At 38.0% G+C, this 17,578-nt stretch overlaps 3 protein-coding genes across 3 annotated transcripts; 2 read left to right on the forward strand and 1 right to left on the reverse strand.

Annotated features, from left to right (window-relative positions):
- Positions 1-1,350: 1,350 nt before the first annotated feature.
- garem (GRB2 associated, regulator of MAPK1) lies at positions 1,351-8,257 on the reverse strand. Its single transcript, XM_053342558.1, has 6 exons — positions 7,847-8,257; positions 5,646-5,786; positions 5,251-5,381; positions 3,560-4,762; positions 3,320-3,474; positions 1,351-3,173 (listed from the first exon to the last, which is right to left on the reverse strand). The coding sequence occupies exons 1-6, from the start codon at positions 7,980-7,982 to the stop codon at positions 2,312-2,314; spliced, it is 2,628 nt and encodes an 875-aa protein (XP_053198533.1). The 5' UTR covers positions 7,983-8,257; the 3' UTR covers positions 1,351-2,311.
- An 872-nt stretch (positions 8,258-9,129) lies between these two features.
- LOC128382357 (neutrophil cytosol factor 2-like) lies at positions 9,130-11,644 on the forward strand. Its single transcript, XM_053342354.1, has 6 exons — positions 9,130-9,303; positions 9,741-9,905; positions 10,268-10,402; positions 10,550-10,657; positions 10,751-10,810; positions 11,073-11,644. The coding sequence occupies exons 1-6, from the start codon at positions 9,130-9,132 to the stop codon at positions 11,076-11,078; spliced, it is 648 nt and encodes a 215-aa protein (XP_053198329.1). The 3' UTR covers positions 11,079-11,644.
- Positions 11,645-12,649: 1,005 nt separating this feature from the next.
- Positions 12,650-17,574, forward strand: LOC128382090 (neutrophil cytosol factor 2-like). The gene is made up of 13 exons (XM_053342073.1): positions 12,650-12,882; positions 13,117-13,199; positions 13,333-13,441; positions 13,996-14,130; positions 14,571-14,678; positions 14,804-14,863; positions 15,027-15,073; positions 15,453-15,594; positions 15,764-15,829; positions 16,048-16,256; positions 16,337-16,448; positions 17,115-17,232; positions 17,341-17,574. The coding sequence occupies exons 1-13, from the start codon at positions 12,709-12,711 to the stop codon at positions 17,430-17,432; spliced, it is 1,455 nt and encodes a 484-aa protein (XP_053198048.1). The 5' UTR covers positions 12,650-12,708; the 3' UTR covers positions 17,433-17,574.
- The last annotated feature ends 4 nt before the right edge of the window (positions 17,575-17,578 follow it).

Below are 17,578 nucleotides of genomic sequence, written 5' to 3' on the forward strand. Positions count from 1 at the left end.
GCTTATTAACATTAGTTTTTGGTCACTGTCTGTGTAGTGTGACTGAGGCTGGCAGGTTTATTTCCTCCTGACTTAGTGTTATTTTAATGCATGGGCTTATTTTAAAAAAAGTACATCCCAAGTTGTGTAGAATAAAAATAAGAACAGAAATTATAGAAATTTTGAACGTAAGCTTTTTCTCAATAAAAATAAATTCAACATTAGTAATCACTTTCTTTTTAAAAAAAAAAATTACATTTGCACTTACATAAAATAAAATATCAAATAATGTATGTAACACCCCACAGTAAAAGGGAGGGGGGGGGGGGGGTGGTGGGGGGCGACAGATCAGACCTGGTTTGTATAAAGGCTGTTGTTGAAGCACCTTCACATATCAGCCAAATGAACGGCCTGAAAATAACTATTCTGCATATTTAGCATTCTGTTAAATGAGTTAAATACCTGCATAAATAAATCAATCTCAATCAAGGCTTGGTACCGATATTTCATTTTAGCTAATCATTTTCAAATGTTAAAAACACCAGCAAAATCCACACTTAACATCTATATTCCCTCACTTCATGTTGAGATATAATAATGTTAATCATAATCTCATGACTGACAAAATGAAAATGTTAAGCCAAAGTGAAATATGATTTTTTTTTTCTTTTTTTTTTAAGGTCTCTGGGTTAAGGCGCAGAAGAAGAGCTTTCTTTTACATAGTTTCTTGCATTACAGGACACTTACAACACATACAAACAACAAAGATGAAGTACCATTTTAGTTTTGAAAAGAAAAAAAAACAAACATGTAGTGCATTCAATCTCTAGATAGACTCTCTTCTTTTTTTTATTATAGGTATAGCTAATGACTGCAACTGCAATTAATTAGACTGAAATCTACCAAAGTGCATGATGCATAATTTGTATTTTGTGTAGAATGTCGTGGTTACTGTTACCTCTGTCGGTTATTTCTGTGTTAGTTTAATAGTCAGGACGTAGGTTGTTAGGACATAAATGATGTAAGTTATCTTTTAGTGGAGACATTTAAAGGTTAAAACAAGTAGTAATATAGCTGAATTCGAGGTCATGATTATTGTTGGCGCATTGATTTGGCTCATTGTTAGTAACGTAGGTCTATTAAAGTAGAATCGCACACCAGAAATGCAATTTATGATGGCCCGGTCTGTTTAAATGTGTATGATTATTTAGACAGTTACCCAACACTCTGACCTGATATCAGACTGATGTACACTCAGCTGCTTCTGCATTTCATTTAAAAGCTCATTTTGATTGCTTTGACCCCTTACGCCTGTTTTTTTTTTAAACATTAGAATATAGGTTACATTTCTTATCCATTTCTATCTTGAAAATCAAACAATATTCAGGTTTCTAACGAAGGAGCTGCACATCAGTATGATACCACAGGAGTCAGATTTACATCAATGCCCGTTTCTTACTATTTAGAGGAGGTGTTCACTGATGCAGAGTGAATGTAAGGCTTAATAAGAGCTCAGAATGGGTACATTTTTAAAAGAACACAAGTACACTTTTATACCTGTTTTCAGCACTCATGTGAACCTCGTTTCTAAACACTCAATCGAGCCCCCCCTCGGTTCAGAAATGCACTTGAATCGACCCTGCACAGAAAACTAAAGGCAGTGCAGTACATCACAGGACATATTGTTAACTGCATCGTTATATAATTGCATATTTGGGATTTAAGCTCATCATTTTGAAGTTAAAATGCCATTATCACTTTGGTTACCACATCCTGATGACTGGATACCAGCCTAGAATCCATCTCTCACTGACAGGCTGCAACAAACAAAAACAGCAGCCGTGTGTTCACTTCTAAAACCAACATTGATTTTTTTAGAGTATTAAATAAGCAACACATCCACTGGTTTGTGCTCTCTTTAAACACCCTTTAAAAACAGAATCATACAATATCCTAGTCAAGCAGAATATTTTCCTGTCCTCTTATTTTTATGTGCCGGTCGCATCAGTGTTAATTTCCTGTCAATAAATTGGTTTAAATTAAGATTTGTATATTGAAGTGAACACAAGTAGGCTGTAGAATGAAAAGTACTAAGTAGTTGACATGAAAATGTCTCTGTGAAAGTGCCAAATTATTCCATTCAGTTATAGCAAATAGCAGTCACAGACATGGGTTGAGAAGTATTACCCCACTGTCTTCCCCACAATGTAGTAACAAGGAAATCAATTCATATCATACAAAAAAGAAACTCTGTGGCTTGGTGTGCATAGCATATACTGAAGGCATGATTTTCCCTGTTTTATAAACAGGATTTAGTGTCATATACTGTTAGTTATATCTTAGGTCTCCATCCGTTAATGAACTGCATCAGTTTCTTCACTTGCAGTTTGCTTAGCTTGAAGTCCTCGGACAAAATCTCCTCAGTGAGCTGCAGGAGTAAATTCCCATCAATCTTCTCAGAGACAAAAAGAGAAACAATGTCATCCGGCAGGCCGATAAATCTTAGAGATTTGGACACCTCTTCGATAGAGAGACCAGCCAGACTGGATGGGGGCTGCCACTGTGCAGTGGGAGAAGAAGATGGACAGTTAGGAGTTAATGGGTTAATGGTGGGATTTATCTCTTTCGTGCCTTCCTCGTGTTGAGTAAGCGAGCAGTTTGAACTGTCCTGCGTACTGTCGCAGACTGATCCAGACAAGAAATCCTTGCACCTCTTTGTGGTGTTTGATTTTGGTGTTCTTGGCGGTAAGATGGGGCAAGAGAGGCTCTGCTTAGTGTTTGATTCTTCTATTGGCTTGTCTCTGTACATTTCTGAATTGTAACTCAAGGATTTGGTGCAGAACTGATTGAAAGAGGCTTTCTGTGAACTGAAGTCTTTACTGCTGTGCGCGTGCTCTCGGCCGTCAAAGTCGACAAGGCTGGACGTGCAGGTTTTTGCGGCGTTTTGGGATCTCTTCCTGGGGTAACTGTAGTAACTTCGGCAGCTTGATGGTAGAAATTCATCCATGCCGCGCGATTCTCCTCCACTGAAGTTATTCGGCCAAGACAACCTGGAGGACATACCGTCTGACGGCAGGCTGGTGCTGGGCGAAATAGTGTTTGGCTCACTGGTGTTGGACTTACCCCAGTTACAAGGGTAGCACGCTTGGCTTTGCTCCTGTGGGTCAGCTGCCTCTTGCTCGCTTGCTCCAATACTAATGGAAAAAACATCTGATTATTTAGAAGTAGAGGAACAAATACAGGTTGTGGGATGAAGAGAAACAGCAATATACTCATACTTTGGTATTCTTCTAAGGATTAATTGTTATAAACATGCTATGAAAAGGTTTTTAATTCTTACATGTTGTGGAGCCCAGAGGAATAATAGGAGAGGGTTGGACTTGGAGACCGCGTTTCTTGCTGTCGTGGCTTCGACAGGATGGGCACTGATGGCATCTGTTTCAAACTCCGTGGAGGAATCGGCGGGGCATTCAGAAGACGGCATTCTTCCTTCACCTAGAAAAGGTATGACCCGACTTTAAAACTTGACAGGCAAAGCTAATATTTGTTTTAAATATCTGGAAAACTGGAGGATACTCACAGCTTCAGACTTGGGTGGGACTGGTGGTGGAGTAAGCGACACATCTGAGCTAGTGATCGCACCGACGGGACAAGTGACGGGGAACGTCAGGGCCGCTGTTGTTCCGCATCCGTTGTTGATGCCTCGGATTCCTTCGGTTAAAGGTGACTTCGGGACTTGGCCTCTCAAGTGATCCAGCCACAGCTCCTCATAAGGAACGTCCGACTTGTTGAGCGACGGCTGCTGGGTAGAGCTCTCCAACAGCTCGGGGAAAAAGTGTTCGCTGTCTCCTGAGTCTGACGGAATGCTGTCGGAAGGCAAGAGAGTCCAATCTCCGCATAGCGTCATGCATCCCTGCAGGTTGACTTCGCTGTTGCCGTGCAGGTTGCTGCCGTACACGCACACGGACAGCCGGTGGAAGGACTGGGTGAGTTCTTCGCGGGCGTATGTTAAAGAGCTGGGGATCTGCATGTGGTTGGCGCAGCCGTTGGAGGTGCTGCTTCCCGCACTGCTTCCGCTGCAGCTGCCGTTCCCGCTGCTTTTCTTCGGGCTCTTACCGTCGTCGTTCCAGTCGGTCCGCACGTCCCGCACGGCGCGAGAATAGTCGTCGATGTCAAACTGCTCCTGGCAAAAAGAGAACCAGCGGTACACCATGGTGTCTAGCCACAACTCTCCTTGCAGCAACTCCTCTGGAATAATAAATCGAGGCATGGCCATGTGGAAGGGGAAGTGGGTTGGGATAATTTTGTTGCTTCTTAGAATGCAGCACACAACCACCGTCTTCGTCTGAATGTTGACCAATTTGTATCGGTGACCTTCCCGAATGAGATGGAGATCGTGCTGATTGCGGGGCGGACTGCTGGGTACCGTCACGTTGACCGGGAGACGGGTTTTCTCCACAATGTTCCTGATGGTGTGCTCGCCGTCCTGCATCTGAAGCTCCAGGGGGCTACAGGTGCTGAACCGGCCTTTGCACTGGAAAGGCAGGCTGATGCTCTCGTTGGTGCGGTGGTTCATGCAGATCAAGCAAGGCATCTTTCCTCGACCGATCTTACTGATGGAATTCAGCTTCCCGATCTTTTTGAAGATAGTGTTGAATCTGGATTTTTCTTTGGATGTCTTGGCATAGAGGATCTCAGCCTGGCCCATTAATGTCAGTTCATCACCGGTGCTTAGTGTAATATTGTAAACTTCTGTGTCTTCATTGCATTCTCCTGAAGCCATCTGTGAAAACATTATGTGTGGCGTAAGTACTAAAGAAAGTAAAGAGTGCATTTCCACATCGTGATTTTGAAACCTCCAGCAGTACTTAAGTTGGTGCAGTAACATTTGCTTTCTTGTTACATTGAATCTTGTGTGTTGGTGCGGTTTCACAGCACTAAACACCACTTACCACTGTGGCTTGAAGACTGTTATACCAGTTAAGCCTGAGAGGAAACTAAAACCAAAAACCACGACAAAGCTAGTGTAGAGGTGGAAGTTTTAATGCCAAAGCTAAAGCTTTGTAGAACTGACTTTGCTACACCAAATTTACTAAAAACCTCCAGGCCATATCTAGATATCAGTATGATTTCTAGGTTTAACAGGAAATCTAATGAAATACCACTCAAATCTAGAGAAGTAGGCTAAATGAGTCAGAAAAAAAAATTTAATAACTTTCCAAAAACCACAACAAATCATTAAAAAAAAACATGTCATCTGATTAGATATACCTTGACATTGAAAGTAATTTCTTCCATGACGTAAACCCTTTCGGGGAATGCTTTGGCCACCTCCTCCACGCTGTTGAAGTATTGCACAGGCTCCTTGACATCTCTGTCCTGTTCCAGCAGCTTAAACTGACCTAAAGCAGGAAAAGGTCATGCAAATGTTGAAGCCTCATTTACTGGACCATAGTTCCAAATTTCAGCAACCCACATCCTCCTTTGCATTGTCAAGATTATATGAAGCTGCTCAATATATTTGAAATATTCTTTGAAGAATAGAATTTGCTGTTCCAAAATCTAAAGAAATTATTCTTTACTTTGACAGGAGATTATTAGTTTTAAGAAGCATCATAAAACAGATGCCCTAAAATTTAGAAGGGAGCATCTTTGCATGTGTGTACCTTCATAGTGAACCGGTATTTCTATTTTGGGTCCGATGACATAGTGTCCCTCCTCTAGGCTGTGAGCAGTAATAGTCGTCCACTGACGGCAGGAATGAATCAAGAGGTAGTCATTGTCTCTGAGCCCTTCAACCAACTGACCTGCAGGAGTGAAAACAACAACATCATTTACAAAGCAGAACATTGATCATACCTCACAATCCAGGATATATAGTCAAAATATCAATTCATAATGAATTCACCAATTCACCATAACTTTTTGATGCATTTGTATCTACTTCTTTCAACAAAATCTTAACTGTCACGAAACATTGACAACTGTCACGTAACACTAAGCAACAGCCTACTTAACAGCTAAAGCCTGAGTCATGTGACAGCACTTAAATTAATCTATAACAATCATGGACTAGACTAATTAGCTCAAACAATTGATCATGATCTACTGTATAAGGTGTACCATGGTTACTGTTTCCCTGTTTTATGTAGAGTGAGAAATTTACAGGATGCTCCAACCACGCAAAGGCATTGGATTACTCAGAATACCATTATCTATAGACTAATGACTAATGCTCTCTAAGAAAAAGCAAGCACTTCTATTTAAAAGAGAGTGACAGATGATGGGAAGACTAAAAACAAATACTATCAATAATCACTGCTGATTTCATAATGGCTTCTTTTCTTGTTTTTAGAGTGCATTATCAATTCCTGGCACGATTCAAAGCAGCTGTTGACCCTGACCCGTGAGTCATCTGTTTCATCATCATGTATCTTGATTGTGTCATCTAGTATTGTTTTGCTTAAGCACATATTTAATTTCACCCTAAAGTCACCCTCCACTCATACAAATGTTTTTCTTCTTGTTCTTACGGTTGGATGTTTGAGCTTCACTGTGCAGAATGATGACTGTGCACAGTTGGTTTTCACATTCATTTGCTAAAAGTGGAAAGTTTCCCTAGGCTTACCGGGGCGGACCTATGAGCCGGATTTGTTAAATTACAACTAGTTGGTAAAGTGTAATCCTGGGTGTGTTTATCCAACCTGCACCAGTGTGAGGTGGAAACCTGAAGCCTCCAGTGCATAAACACTGAGAATGGACTTTACAGTGAAGTACATGATATGTTATACATTTTCATATTTACAGATTCAGGATTTTCATAATAAGGGAGAATGAGAAGATATCAATTTAAATATTTCAGCAAGATAATATGTCAGACACAAATTTATTCAAAGTAGAGTATTTTACATACATCTTAACAGCCTGACTGATAATGGATTTTTGGGGCCGATCCTGATACCAATATTAGAGGTTAAAAAAAATCTGATATCAATACACTGGCCAATAATCTTTTCTAGAGAATATGTACATAAGCACACATTTTTTGCAATGTGGTAATCAAACACTTGTGATAAATATATGCAATGAAGGCCATGATATTTTACAGTTTAACTATAAATGTCATTGTATACAATTATATCAGTGCACTGAAACAAACTACACTGGGAATTTAATATTATAAATATTATAAACAAAAAATATAACCAAAGAAAACATACGTTTATATTAAACTTGAATTAAGAAAAATAGAATCAAATCTAATAAAAGGCTGCTCATATGACTTTAAAAAAATATCGGTGCATAGCAGACAACATGTCGATACCAATTTATCTGTTATAGGTCAATATCGGCCGATTATATCGACTGACCAATATATCGGTCTGGCTCTAGTCTAAATGGGATATTTAGGTTAGGCCTTAAATTGAATTTAAGCATCGACTGGACAAAAAAGTTGACTACGTAGAAAACTGTTTAGGTCTGATACTCTTGTCACTTACATGATTTGTTCTACATGTCATTCTGTTGCACATGTACCTCTAACTTACTACATGCAGAGAGGTTCAAGCTAGTTTAACAGTCTTGTAAAATCTTAGCTTTGCTTTGTATCTCCAGTGTGCAGTATTTAAAATGTAAACATCTATATATAAAACTCAGTAAACATTAGCTGGTGAGATGTGTTAGATGCAATGTATAGACGTGCAATGTTGAACTTGAATTAGGAGATGCAACCCTTCCTATGCTTTTCGGACAATTCTGTAGATAAATAATAAGATATACTGATAAAATCAATGCACAAATGTGCAAAACGGATTGGCGTTAGTTTACCTTAGCAGCGAGCAAATGCTAGGTTAAAAAAGTGACTCACCATTATCCAGCTTGACGATTTGAGGCAACCTGTAAGCACTGACAAGTTGGTCTAAGGGTAAAGACGTCGTGCTCCATGTAACATCTTTTAAATTGTTGTACAACATTGTTCCAAGCTCCATTTTGCTATCTTGCATTAGCCAACTGGAGGGCTAGCTCTGTGTAAACACGGTCACAAAAGGCTACAGCAAGCTAACCAACTGATTAATAAACCTGCTCCCCATCTATAGCCTTGTAGTCGCCACGTTTCTTATTAATTGTTGCATATTGTCCCTTTTCATTTGCCTCAGTTACGTATCATTTAGCTCCGTTGTCTGATAATGTTGCAGAGCCATGTTTGTTTAGCTACCAGCTAACTTACTGTTAGCCAGACGACAAACGGAAATACGTAACTTTTTCTAACAAAATAAGAGTTATTGTTTACTTTGGGGTACACGAAAGTTTTCATCGCTGTGAAATGCTTCAGTTACCTTAAAATAAATTATAAATGATGTGTTAGAGTGCATGCCAATGTGAGATTAAGTGTCAATCACAGACTATGTTTAGCTACGCTACAGTATCTACCGGAAGTTGTAATTTAACTATTAGACAGAATAAAGATCCATCACTTTTTGGTAAATCATATTTCTGTATACAATTGAAATAGATTAAAAGCCTATTGAAACACTTTAAAAGCATATTAAAGTCTACTTGTAAAGCCTGTCTGTAATTAAACATTTAAAAATAATCTTATCAGATGGTCTGATCAGACTCATGTAATTTGTGTGTCTGGACATGCAGACTGTTCCACACTAACAGCAAAGGCCTTATCACCTTTGGTCACTAGCTAAGACCTGCAAGAACCAGCAGAGCACATTGATAGAATCATTTCCCTCAAAGTCAATCTTATAGAGCACATTTAAAAACAACAAAGGTCAATCAAATAAATAACCTAATAAATAGATCGTCTTCCATTAAGGATATGCTTGATTTACAAAATGTCATTCAACAACTTGTTATTTTAAAGATAAGAAACTCTTATGGGAAACTAACCAATACCACAATGAGATTAGCTTTATTTAAACACAAACATACACATAAGCTATGAATTTCTAAATATGCTATCTGTCAGAATCATGGGAGGAAAAAGGAGCAACCACTGGGTCTAAAAGAGTGATGATGGCGTAAATCTACTGTAAGTGTACCAACAGTGACAATGTCATCACACCTCCTGATCTTCTTGGTACAAATCAGATGAGCTTCCTTAATTTGGTCTGTAGCTCAGTGTACTTCCAACTGGCGACAATGTCTTATGTGGACACTCTGCGCGACTGGGACAATGCTGCAACTTGTGCAGACAAAAAAGATTTCTCAGAAGCACTCAGGATCTTCTCGTCTATCAAAGAGCCAAACTCCAAAATTTGCTTTAACATCGGCTGTCTCCATCTCCTTAACCAAGACCTGGATGATGCAGGAAAGGTACGTCTGAACTTTGATGAAAAAATGGCAACTGAAACATTACAAATATCTGATATTAACTTATAATATTACACATTTACAAATTGTAAAATCTTGTTTGGATGTAGCTGATAAGGCTGAGATGAAATGCTATGATATATGCTGCCTAAGAGTGCAAGTCACTGAGAAAGAAGAAGTAAAGGTAACCATTTCTCTTTTCTTCTTGAGGAAGTTACTATGTTTTCTCATTTTTCTCAGGCATTTGATAGCAGTATACGTAAAGATGAGCACCTGGCTGTTGCTTTCTTTCAAAGAGGAATCACTTTTTACAGAAAGAACAGGCAAGACACACTAGTCATCTCAATAAAATGGCCATATTCTCCTTTCATATTATATTAACACAGTGTGCTTTTATTATCACAGTATCTGATTCTTAATCACTGCTCCCATTGTACTCTATTTGTGGTTTACAGTATGATGCAAAAGTAATTAAATTAATTATTCCTGTTCAAAGGTACGAGGAGTGTTTAGCTGACTTCCAGCAGGCCCTCCAGGCTCTAAGAGGCAACCAGCTGATAGATTACAAAGCACTTGGTCTCAGATACAAATTATATGCATGTGATGTAAGTATTTTAAAGCTCCTTATTACAGCACTCACAACCTATTAGACAATTAAAGACAGATCTTCTCCATTCTATCATCGTTGACAGTTTATAGTGTTACACAGCATTGATCCTAAACACTATTTTCTAATGACTGATTTAATGTTAAAACCAGGTTTTGTCTACTTCCATTTGGCAGTGTTGATTTAAGCCATTCTTCAAAACTACAGTTTGACAAATTTCACTGTAGCAAACAGGAAGAAAACTCTCATTAAGGCTTGGGTGTTACCCTCAGATCTGTGATCGGTATAAGTGATTTAATAGGCCTGAAAGATAAGAACAGTGTCAAAATTCTCACACATTATTGATGTCTCCTGCGACAGGTTCTCTACAATGCTGCCCTGGCTGAGGCTCAGCTGGGTCAATGGAAAAAAGCCCATGAAAACCTTGTGGAGGCTCTCAACTACAAGACAGAGGTCAAGCTCAATATGATTGACAAAGCTCTGAATGCCACCCTGGTCAGTGATGATGCTTTCTCCTTTATCAATATATAGTATTTGGGCTAATAGCAAAAAAATGTGTTAACAGCACTGGCATTAGCAGTTGAATTTCAATGTTCTTGATAAATATATTAAACTGCCTTTTTAACGATATTTCACCTCCAGAAAGAGCAACTTTTCAAACTAGTTGAGTTCCCAACAAATGTGCTATTTAAACCAAATAAACAGTGCGTTTCTCAGTTGGAGGAGAAGGACTACCTGGGCAAAGCGAAGGTAATACTTACGTAATGACTTGACTTTGCATTAGTAACAAATTCAGTACTTGTTGTGACATACATAACCTGAATTTTGTTTTATCATCTTCAGGTTGTCGCCTCGCTTATTCCTCAGGATGATTTCTCTGGATTTGCCCCATTACAACCACAGGTGACATATTACACAATTTGATGACAAACCTGCATATTATTATTAATATATCTAAATATATTATATGAAAAAGATAAGTTATGCATGACCTTAACCAACCTGTATTGAAGACCATGATTCAAGAATGTGCTGCAAAGGCATTAGTAGTTCTACTTTTAAAAATAAGAAACTATTGCTGTGATGCTGTGCTGAACGATGTCAGTGACAACCACATTTAACTGTTTCCAGCACAACTAATCAGATGCTTTGTGTTTTTGTTTAGACCTGATAGGTTGAAGTCGGTCCCACTGATGGTCCAAAAGAACTCAACGTTCTGAGGTAAAACAGTCTGAATCTTACAGACTGTTTTCACAACCCATTGGCCAACTGGAGGGCCAGCTCTGTGCAAACATGGCCACAAAAGGCTACAGCAAGCTAACCAACTGAATAATATACCTACTCTCCATCTAAAGATTTGTATTTGCCATGTTTCTTAATAAATGTTGCATATTTTCTCTTTTCATTTGCCTCAGTTGCATCTCATTTAGCTTCATTGTCTGATAATGAAGCAGGGCCATGTTTGCTTAGATAGCAGCTAGCTTACTGTTAGCCAGACGATTTACAGATATACATAACTTTTTCTTAGAAAATCAGAGTGATTGTTTATTTTAGCGTACATGAATGTTTTCATTGTTGTGAAATTCTTCAATTATAATAGAATAAATGGTGTATTAGAGTGCATGCTAATGTGAGATTTAGTATCAATCACACAGGTGTATTTTGCAGTATCTACCAGAAGTTGTGTTTAACTATTAGACAAGAAGACAGAATAAAGATCTTATCGCAAATTAAAATCACCCTTGTTGATCATATTTGTGTACTTTTGACATACTTTTAAAGATTTATGACTCTTTATATACCAGTGGGGTCCAATGTAGAGTACAAGACCCCGCAAGAGATCCTTGAGTGGGTTTCAGGGGGTTCCCAGCAAAAAGAAAAAACTATAGTTCCATCCATAATGAACACATTGACAGACTGTGTGACGATAGTGGTCATGTGTCTCATATACTTTCTGTAATTAAACATGTAAAAGCAAAAATCCTATCAGACGGTCTGATCCGTGGTCTAATTTAGAGGTCTAGTTTAGAGGTCCTCGATGTGAAAAAGTTTAAGAACAACTGTTGTAGACAGTATATCACCACAACATCCCTCTGTATCCCTCTTAAAAACATACAATAATAATAACAAAAAACTTTATTCGTGTGGCACTTGTCTTAAAAAGTTACAAAGTGCTTAACAGACAGAAAAAGCAGCAACTGAAAACAAAAGAAAAACCAAGATTATGAAACAGAGGGAAATAAAATTTACACAAAACTAAAAACGATCAGAAGTGAGATAATAAAACATAGCAACATATCAAACGTTCACAAAAGCTTTCCATCAAAAGATTACTTTAAGAAGAGATTTAAAGGACTGTCTTATCTGGACAGACAGACTGTTCCACTTGAACAGAAAAGGACTTATCGCCGTAGTTGTAGACCTGCAAGAACCAGTAGAGCACCTCGACAGGATCTAATATTATCTAACAACTTACATCCTCTACCACTAAGGCCATGCTTGATGTACAACACCCCATTTGTAGTCCACAACCTGTTATTTTAAACCAGCCAATACCACAATGAGGTTGGTTTTATTTAAACACAAACACACATTGAATTGCTTTGAATTTATATATTTGCCATCTGTCAGAATCACATGGGAGGAAAAAGGAACAACCATTGGCCCTTGAAGAGTGGTGGCAGTGTATCTATAAATGTACCAACAGTGACACTGTCATCACACTTCCTGATTTCGTTGGTAAAAATCAAATGAGCTTCCTTAATTTGGTCTGTAGCTCAGTGTACTCCTAACTGGCGACCATGTCTTTTGTGGATACTCTGCGCGAGTGGGACAAAGCTACAACTTGTGCCGACAGAAAAGATTTCTCAGAGGCACTCAGGATCTTCTTATCTATCAAAGAGCCAAACTCCAAAATTTACTTTAACATCGGCTGTCTCCATCTCCTTAACCAAGACCTGGATGATGCAGAAAAGGTACGTTTGACCTTTGTTGATAAAATGTCAGCTGAAACATTACATATATCTGATATTAACTTATAATATTACACATCAAAAAGTAAAATCTTGTTTGGATGTAGCTGATCAGGCTGAGATGAAATGCTGTGATATATGCTGCCTAAGAGTGCAAGTCACTGAGAAAGAAGAAGTAAAGGTAACCATTTCTCTTTTCTTCTTGAGGAAGTTACTATGTTTTCTCATTTTTCTCAGGCATTTGATAGCAGTATACGTAAAGATGAGCACCTGGCTGTTGCTTTCTTTCAAAGAGGAATAACTTTTTACAGAAAGAACAGGCAAGACACACCATATTGTATATTATATTAACACAGTGTGCTTTTATTATCACAGAATCTGATTCTTAATCACGGTTTCTTGTTGTGGTCTACAGTACGAAATCCTAAAGTAATAAATGATTTATGTTCAAAGGTACGAGGAGAGTTTAGGTGACTTCCGGCAGGCCTTCAAGGCTCTAAGAGGCAACCAGATGATAGATTACAAAGCACTTGGTCTCAGATACAAATTACATGCATGTGACGTAAGTATTTTAAAGCTTGATAAGCCTCCTTATTATGCTTCTCACAAATTATTAGACCAGTGGTCTCCAATCCTGCTCCTGGAGAGCTACTGCCCTACATGTTTTAGGTATCTCCCCACTCTAACACACCTAATTCTAATAATTAACTCGTTATCAAGCAGCTGAAGCTTGTCAACGGCTTGATAAAGAGTTCATCATTAGAATCAGGAGCAGGGTTGGAGACCAATGTATTAGATATTTAACCCTCATCCTGCCAACATATTTAACATACAACAACCGACTGACGTCCGAGTAGGTTCCAAGAATAAAGTCTATCTATATAGTCTAAAACAGCATTAATCATAAGCATAAGCTTTTCTATTACATCTCAATGACTGATTTAATGTTAAAACCAATTATTTTATCTATGTCCATTTGGCAATATTTATGTTTCAGAGCCAGTTTCACTAGAGCAAAGAGGAAGAAAACTATTATTAACAAAAGAGGCTTATATGTTATTCTCAGTTCTGTGATCTGCATGAATCATTTATAAGGCCTGATGTTTCCTGCCACAGGTTCTCCACAATACTGCCCTGGCTGAGGCTCAGCTTGAACACTGGGAAAAAGCTCATGAAAACCTTGTGAAGGCTCTCAACTACAAAACAGAAACCAAGCTCAATATGATTGACAAAGCCCTGGATTCCACTCTGGTCAGTTATGATGCTGTCCTTATTACCAGGATGGAGTCTCCATCAAAATATTAAATCTTAGAATTTAATATATTTTAATGCGACTATACTTATGACATGGTATGAAAATGTGATTATTTATATGCATTAGTGCTAAAATTGACCATCTGTTTAAAACAGGCATGTCTAAACTATTACATAAAGGGCCATGTGCCTGCAGGTTTTTGTTCCAGCCAATCAAGAGCACATGATTCTACCAATCAACTGTCTGAAGACTGAGATCAGTTGATTAAATGAGTCAAGCCTGGTGTGCTCCTGCTTGGTTAGAATGAAAACCTGCAGCCACATGACCTTTGTGGAATATTTTGGACATCCTTGGCTTAACAGCACTGGTATTAGCAATTGAATTTGAATGTTCTTCTTGACAAGTATATAAAATGTCCTTTTTAATGATATTTCAGAAACATAAACTTTTCAAACCAGTTGAGTTCCAAACCATTGTGCTATTTAAACCAAATAAGCACTATGTTGCTCAATTGGAGGAGAAGGACTACTTGGGCAAAGCAAAGGTAATACTTATGTTAGGACTTGACTTTGCATTAGTAAAAAACTGTACCACATTATTCCTCATTGTGTATGTACTTGCAGTACTTGTTGTGAAATACATAACCTGAAATGTTTTTATCATCTTCAGGTTGTTTCCTCAGTTATTCCTCAGGATGAATTCTCTGGATTTGCCCCATTACAGCCACAGGTGACATATTACACAATCTGATGACAAACCTTATTATTATTATTATTATTATTATTAATATATCTAAATATATTATATGAAAAATATATTGGAGACCATGATTCAAGAACATGCTGCAAAGGCATTAGTAGTTCTACTTTGTGTTTTTGTTTACATCTGATAGGTTGAAGGTGGTCCCACTGATGGTCCAAAAGAACCAGAGGTTCTGAGGTAGGACTGTCTGACTGTTATCGCTTCAAAGTTATACAAACTAGATGCTCTCTGAATATACGTCATATGTGGACTGTGGTTATAATGCCAAAAAATATGATTAGTTGCAGGCAAAACTGATAACAAATCATCTTAATATTTATCAAGATTTTATCATAGATGGACTTTTCTAATTTTCTGCCATACAAAGAAAAAAGTCTATTAGTAATTTTCTTACTTCTCTACTTATAGGATGACCAAAGTAGCAAATATCAGCAGTATATAAATGTATTATTATTTGGATATACTTTAGATTTATAGCTCTACTAATAATGAATAGAGTATTAATCAAGACTAACTTAGTATCCCCTCACCCTGTGGATGTGTTCTGTCCTCACAGGGCTTTGGAAGGGGAACCCCACACTGTCCTGTTTGAGTTTGTTCCTGAGACCAGTGATGAGTTGGCTGTAGTGCCGGGCAACATTGTGTTTGTACTGCAGAAGGGTGATGACAACTGGGCATCTGTGCTCTTCAACGAAAGAGTAAGACCGCCACATACACAATCAGTACATATGCAACCTATCTGCTACTGTGCATCTCATTATCATTTCTCTGAAGACCTCCAGTTCACTCTTGAATTTTTCTAATGAAATCTGAACCTCTATTTACGTAGTTAACGGAGAGCATTTGTCATTGTCATGTCGCTTACAGAGAGGACTTGTTCCTTACAATTACCTGGAACGTATGGAAATGTCTTTGGCTTCTAAAAAGAAGGGGGTAAGGAATTTCTTAATTTTTTCTTTCATTTCTACATTAGTGTTGCTATAGTAGACCACAGGCCTCTAAAATGACCCTCGATTGAATTCAATATCTGTTGTATATTGTAATCAGGTCATATCAGGATAGAAACAATGTAAACTACCTGTATAAACCCACAGCAGCATCTTTATTTCCTTTTTATGTTTTTTGATTGGCATTATTTGGATGGGATAAAGAGTGGACGGGGAGTATCTGCACCTGAAAGTCGACAACCACCAACCAGACCTGAAAGAAAACAAGTGCAGCCTACTGACAATTCATACATTGTCAAAGTCCGTTACACATTCAACTTTGCAGTCTGTGTAGCACCCGGGTGTCCCTATGACATACTGATTGGGAAAATCAGTAAGAAACTGAACTTCTCTTCTGCTTCGATCACCTTGAGGTATGGTGCACATTTTAAAAAATACATGGTATATTGTATTACTGGCAGAGTACTAAATTCAATCCTTTTCTTCGATCTAGTTTAACCTCCGAGGCAACTGAGCAAAATGTAATCAATGCCAACACAGAAATGGAAAGTGTGTGGAGGCGTGCCAAAGCTAGGCACATCACGTTGTGGTGTAACACCAAGGATGTAAGTATAGTATAGTGATCTATCGCTGTGTGTGCTGCCTCATATAATAGTTATTCTAGTTTAAACTGCAATCTACTCAAATAGTTCTTTGAGGGAGGATACCGATATTTGTGGATGGAACCTGTTTATTATTCCCTGATAATTTGTCCAAAGTGTTTCTTGAGTTATCTAGTATAGTTTGACATCCAAAGCTATTCAGTTTATCATATGTATGAGTTTTTGCTTTTAAAAATGACTTGAACGGTTGTAAAAATTGTTGATTTTCTGTCAATTCCCTAACCGATAACTCAACAAAGCGTCTATATAAAGGACTCTAATATTTATAACTTAAATATTTTGTATGTGTAATTTATGTTCACTGTAAGCTTGAAGTGAGAAAACGTTACTGTGGTTCAGTGATCCCAATTCAGTTATTCTAAATTGACGCTGGTTCACCACTAAATGCTGACTACTTTTCTGAGGCACTGTAATTGTAAAGTTGGAAAGTGAATTTTAGTAGCATTAGTAGTGTTGAACTTTGATTCACTAAATACTGGCCTATAAAAGCCTGAATGGTTAATTATTTTCTAAGAGCCATTAAAAATAATTCAAAAGAGATCACATCAGCTTGAATGATATTGAAATTGAACAGAAAATGATGTTTCCTGTGTGTTTTGTGCTTTTTAGGAACCTGATGGAAAACAACAGAACCAGATTCAGTTTGTGGCGCTTCATACCTACGAGTCATCAAATCCAGAGGATCTCAATTTTCAGCAGGGGGACACAATCACACTCCTCTCCAGAAGTGAGACACTATTCCTTCAGCCATACAGTGAAAAATATCATCTCAAATATTTACATATACTGATTTGTGATGATGAGGATTCTGATTCATGACTTTGTTTTTCTGTAGTCAACCAGGACTGGCTGGAAGGACGGTGTAATGGGAACACTGGTATATTCCCTGCACCCTTTGTGGAAGAACTCCCTGTGAACGGCGACTGATCGATGTAAATGCTGAAAGTTACTAAAACCTGTATACAGTCACATATCCAAACCACAATCTGTTATAATCAATCAGATCGAGATTTTAGATTCACATATAAGTATTGCCATAATAAAAACTAAGGACATCAGGTATTGATCTTTTT

The sequence above is a fragment of the Scomber japonicus genome, chromosome 21 (genome assembly GCF_027409825.1).
Source record: "Scomber japonicus isolate fScoJap1 chromosome 21, fScoJap1.pri, whole genome shotgun sequence".
Taxonomy (NCBI): Eukaryota; Metazoa; Chordata; class Actinopteri; order Scombriformes; family Scombridae; genus Scomber; species Scomber japonicus.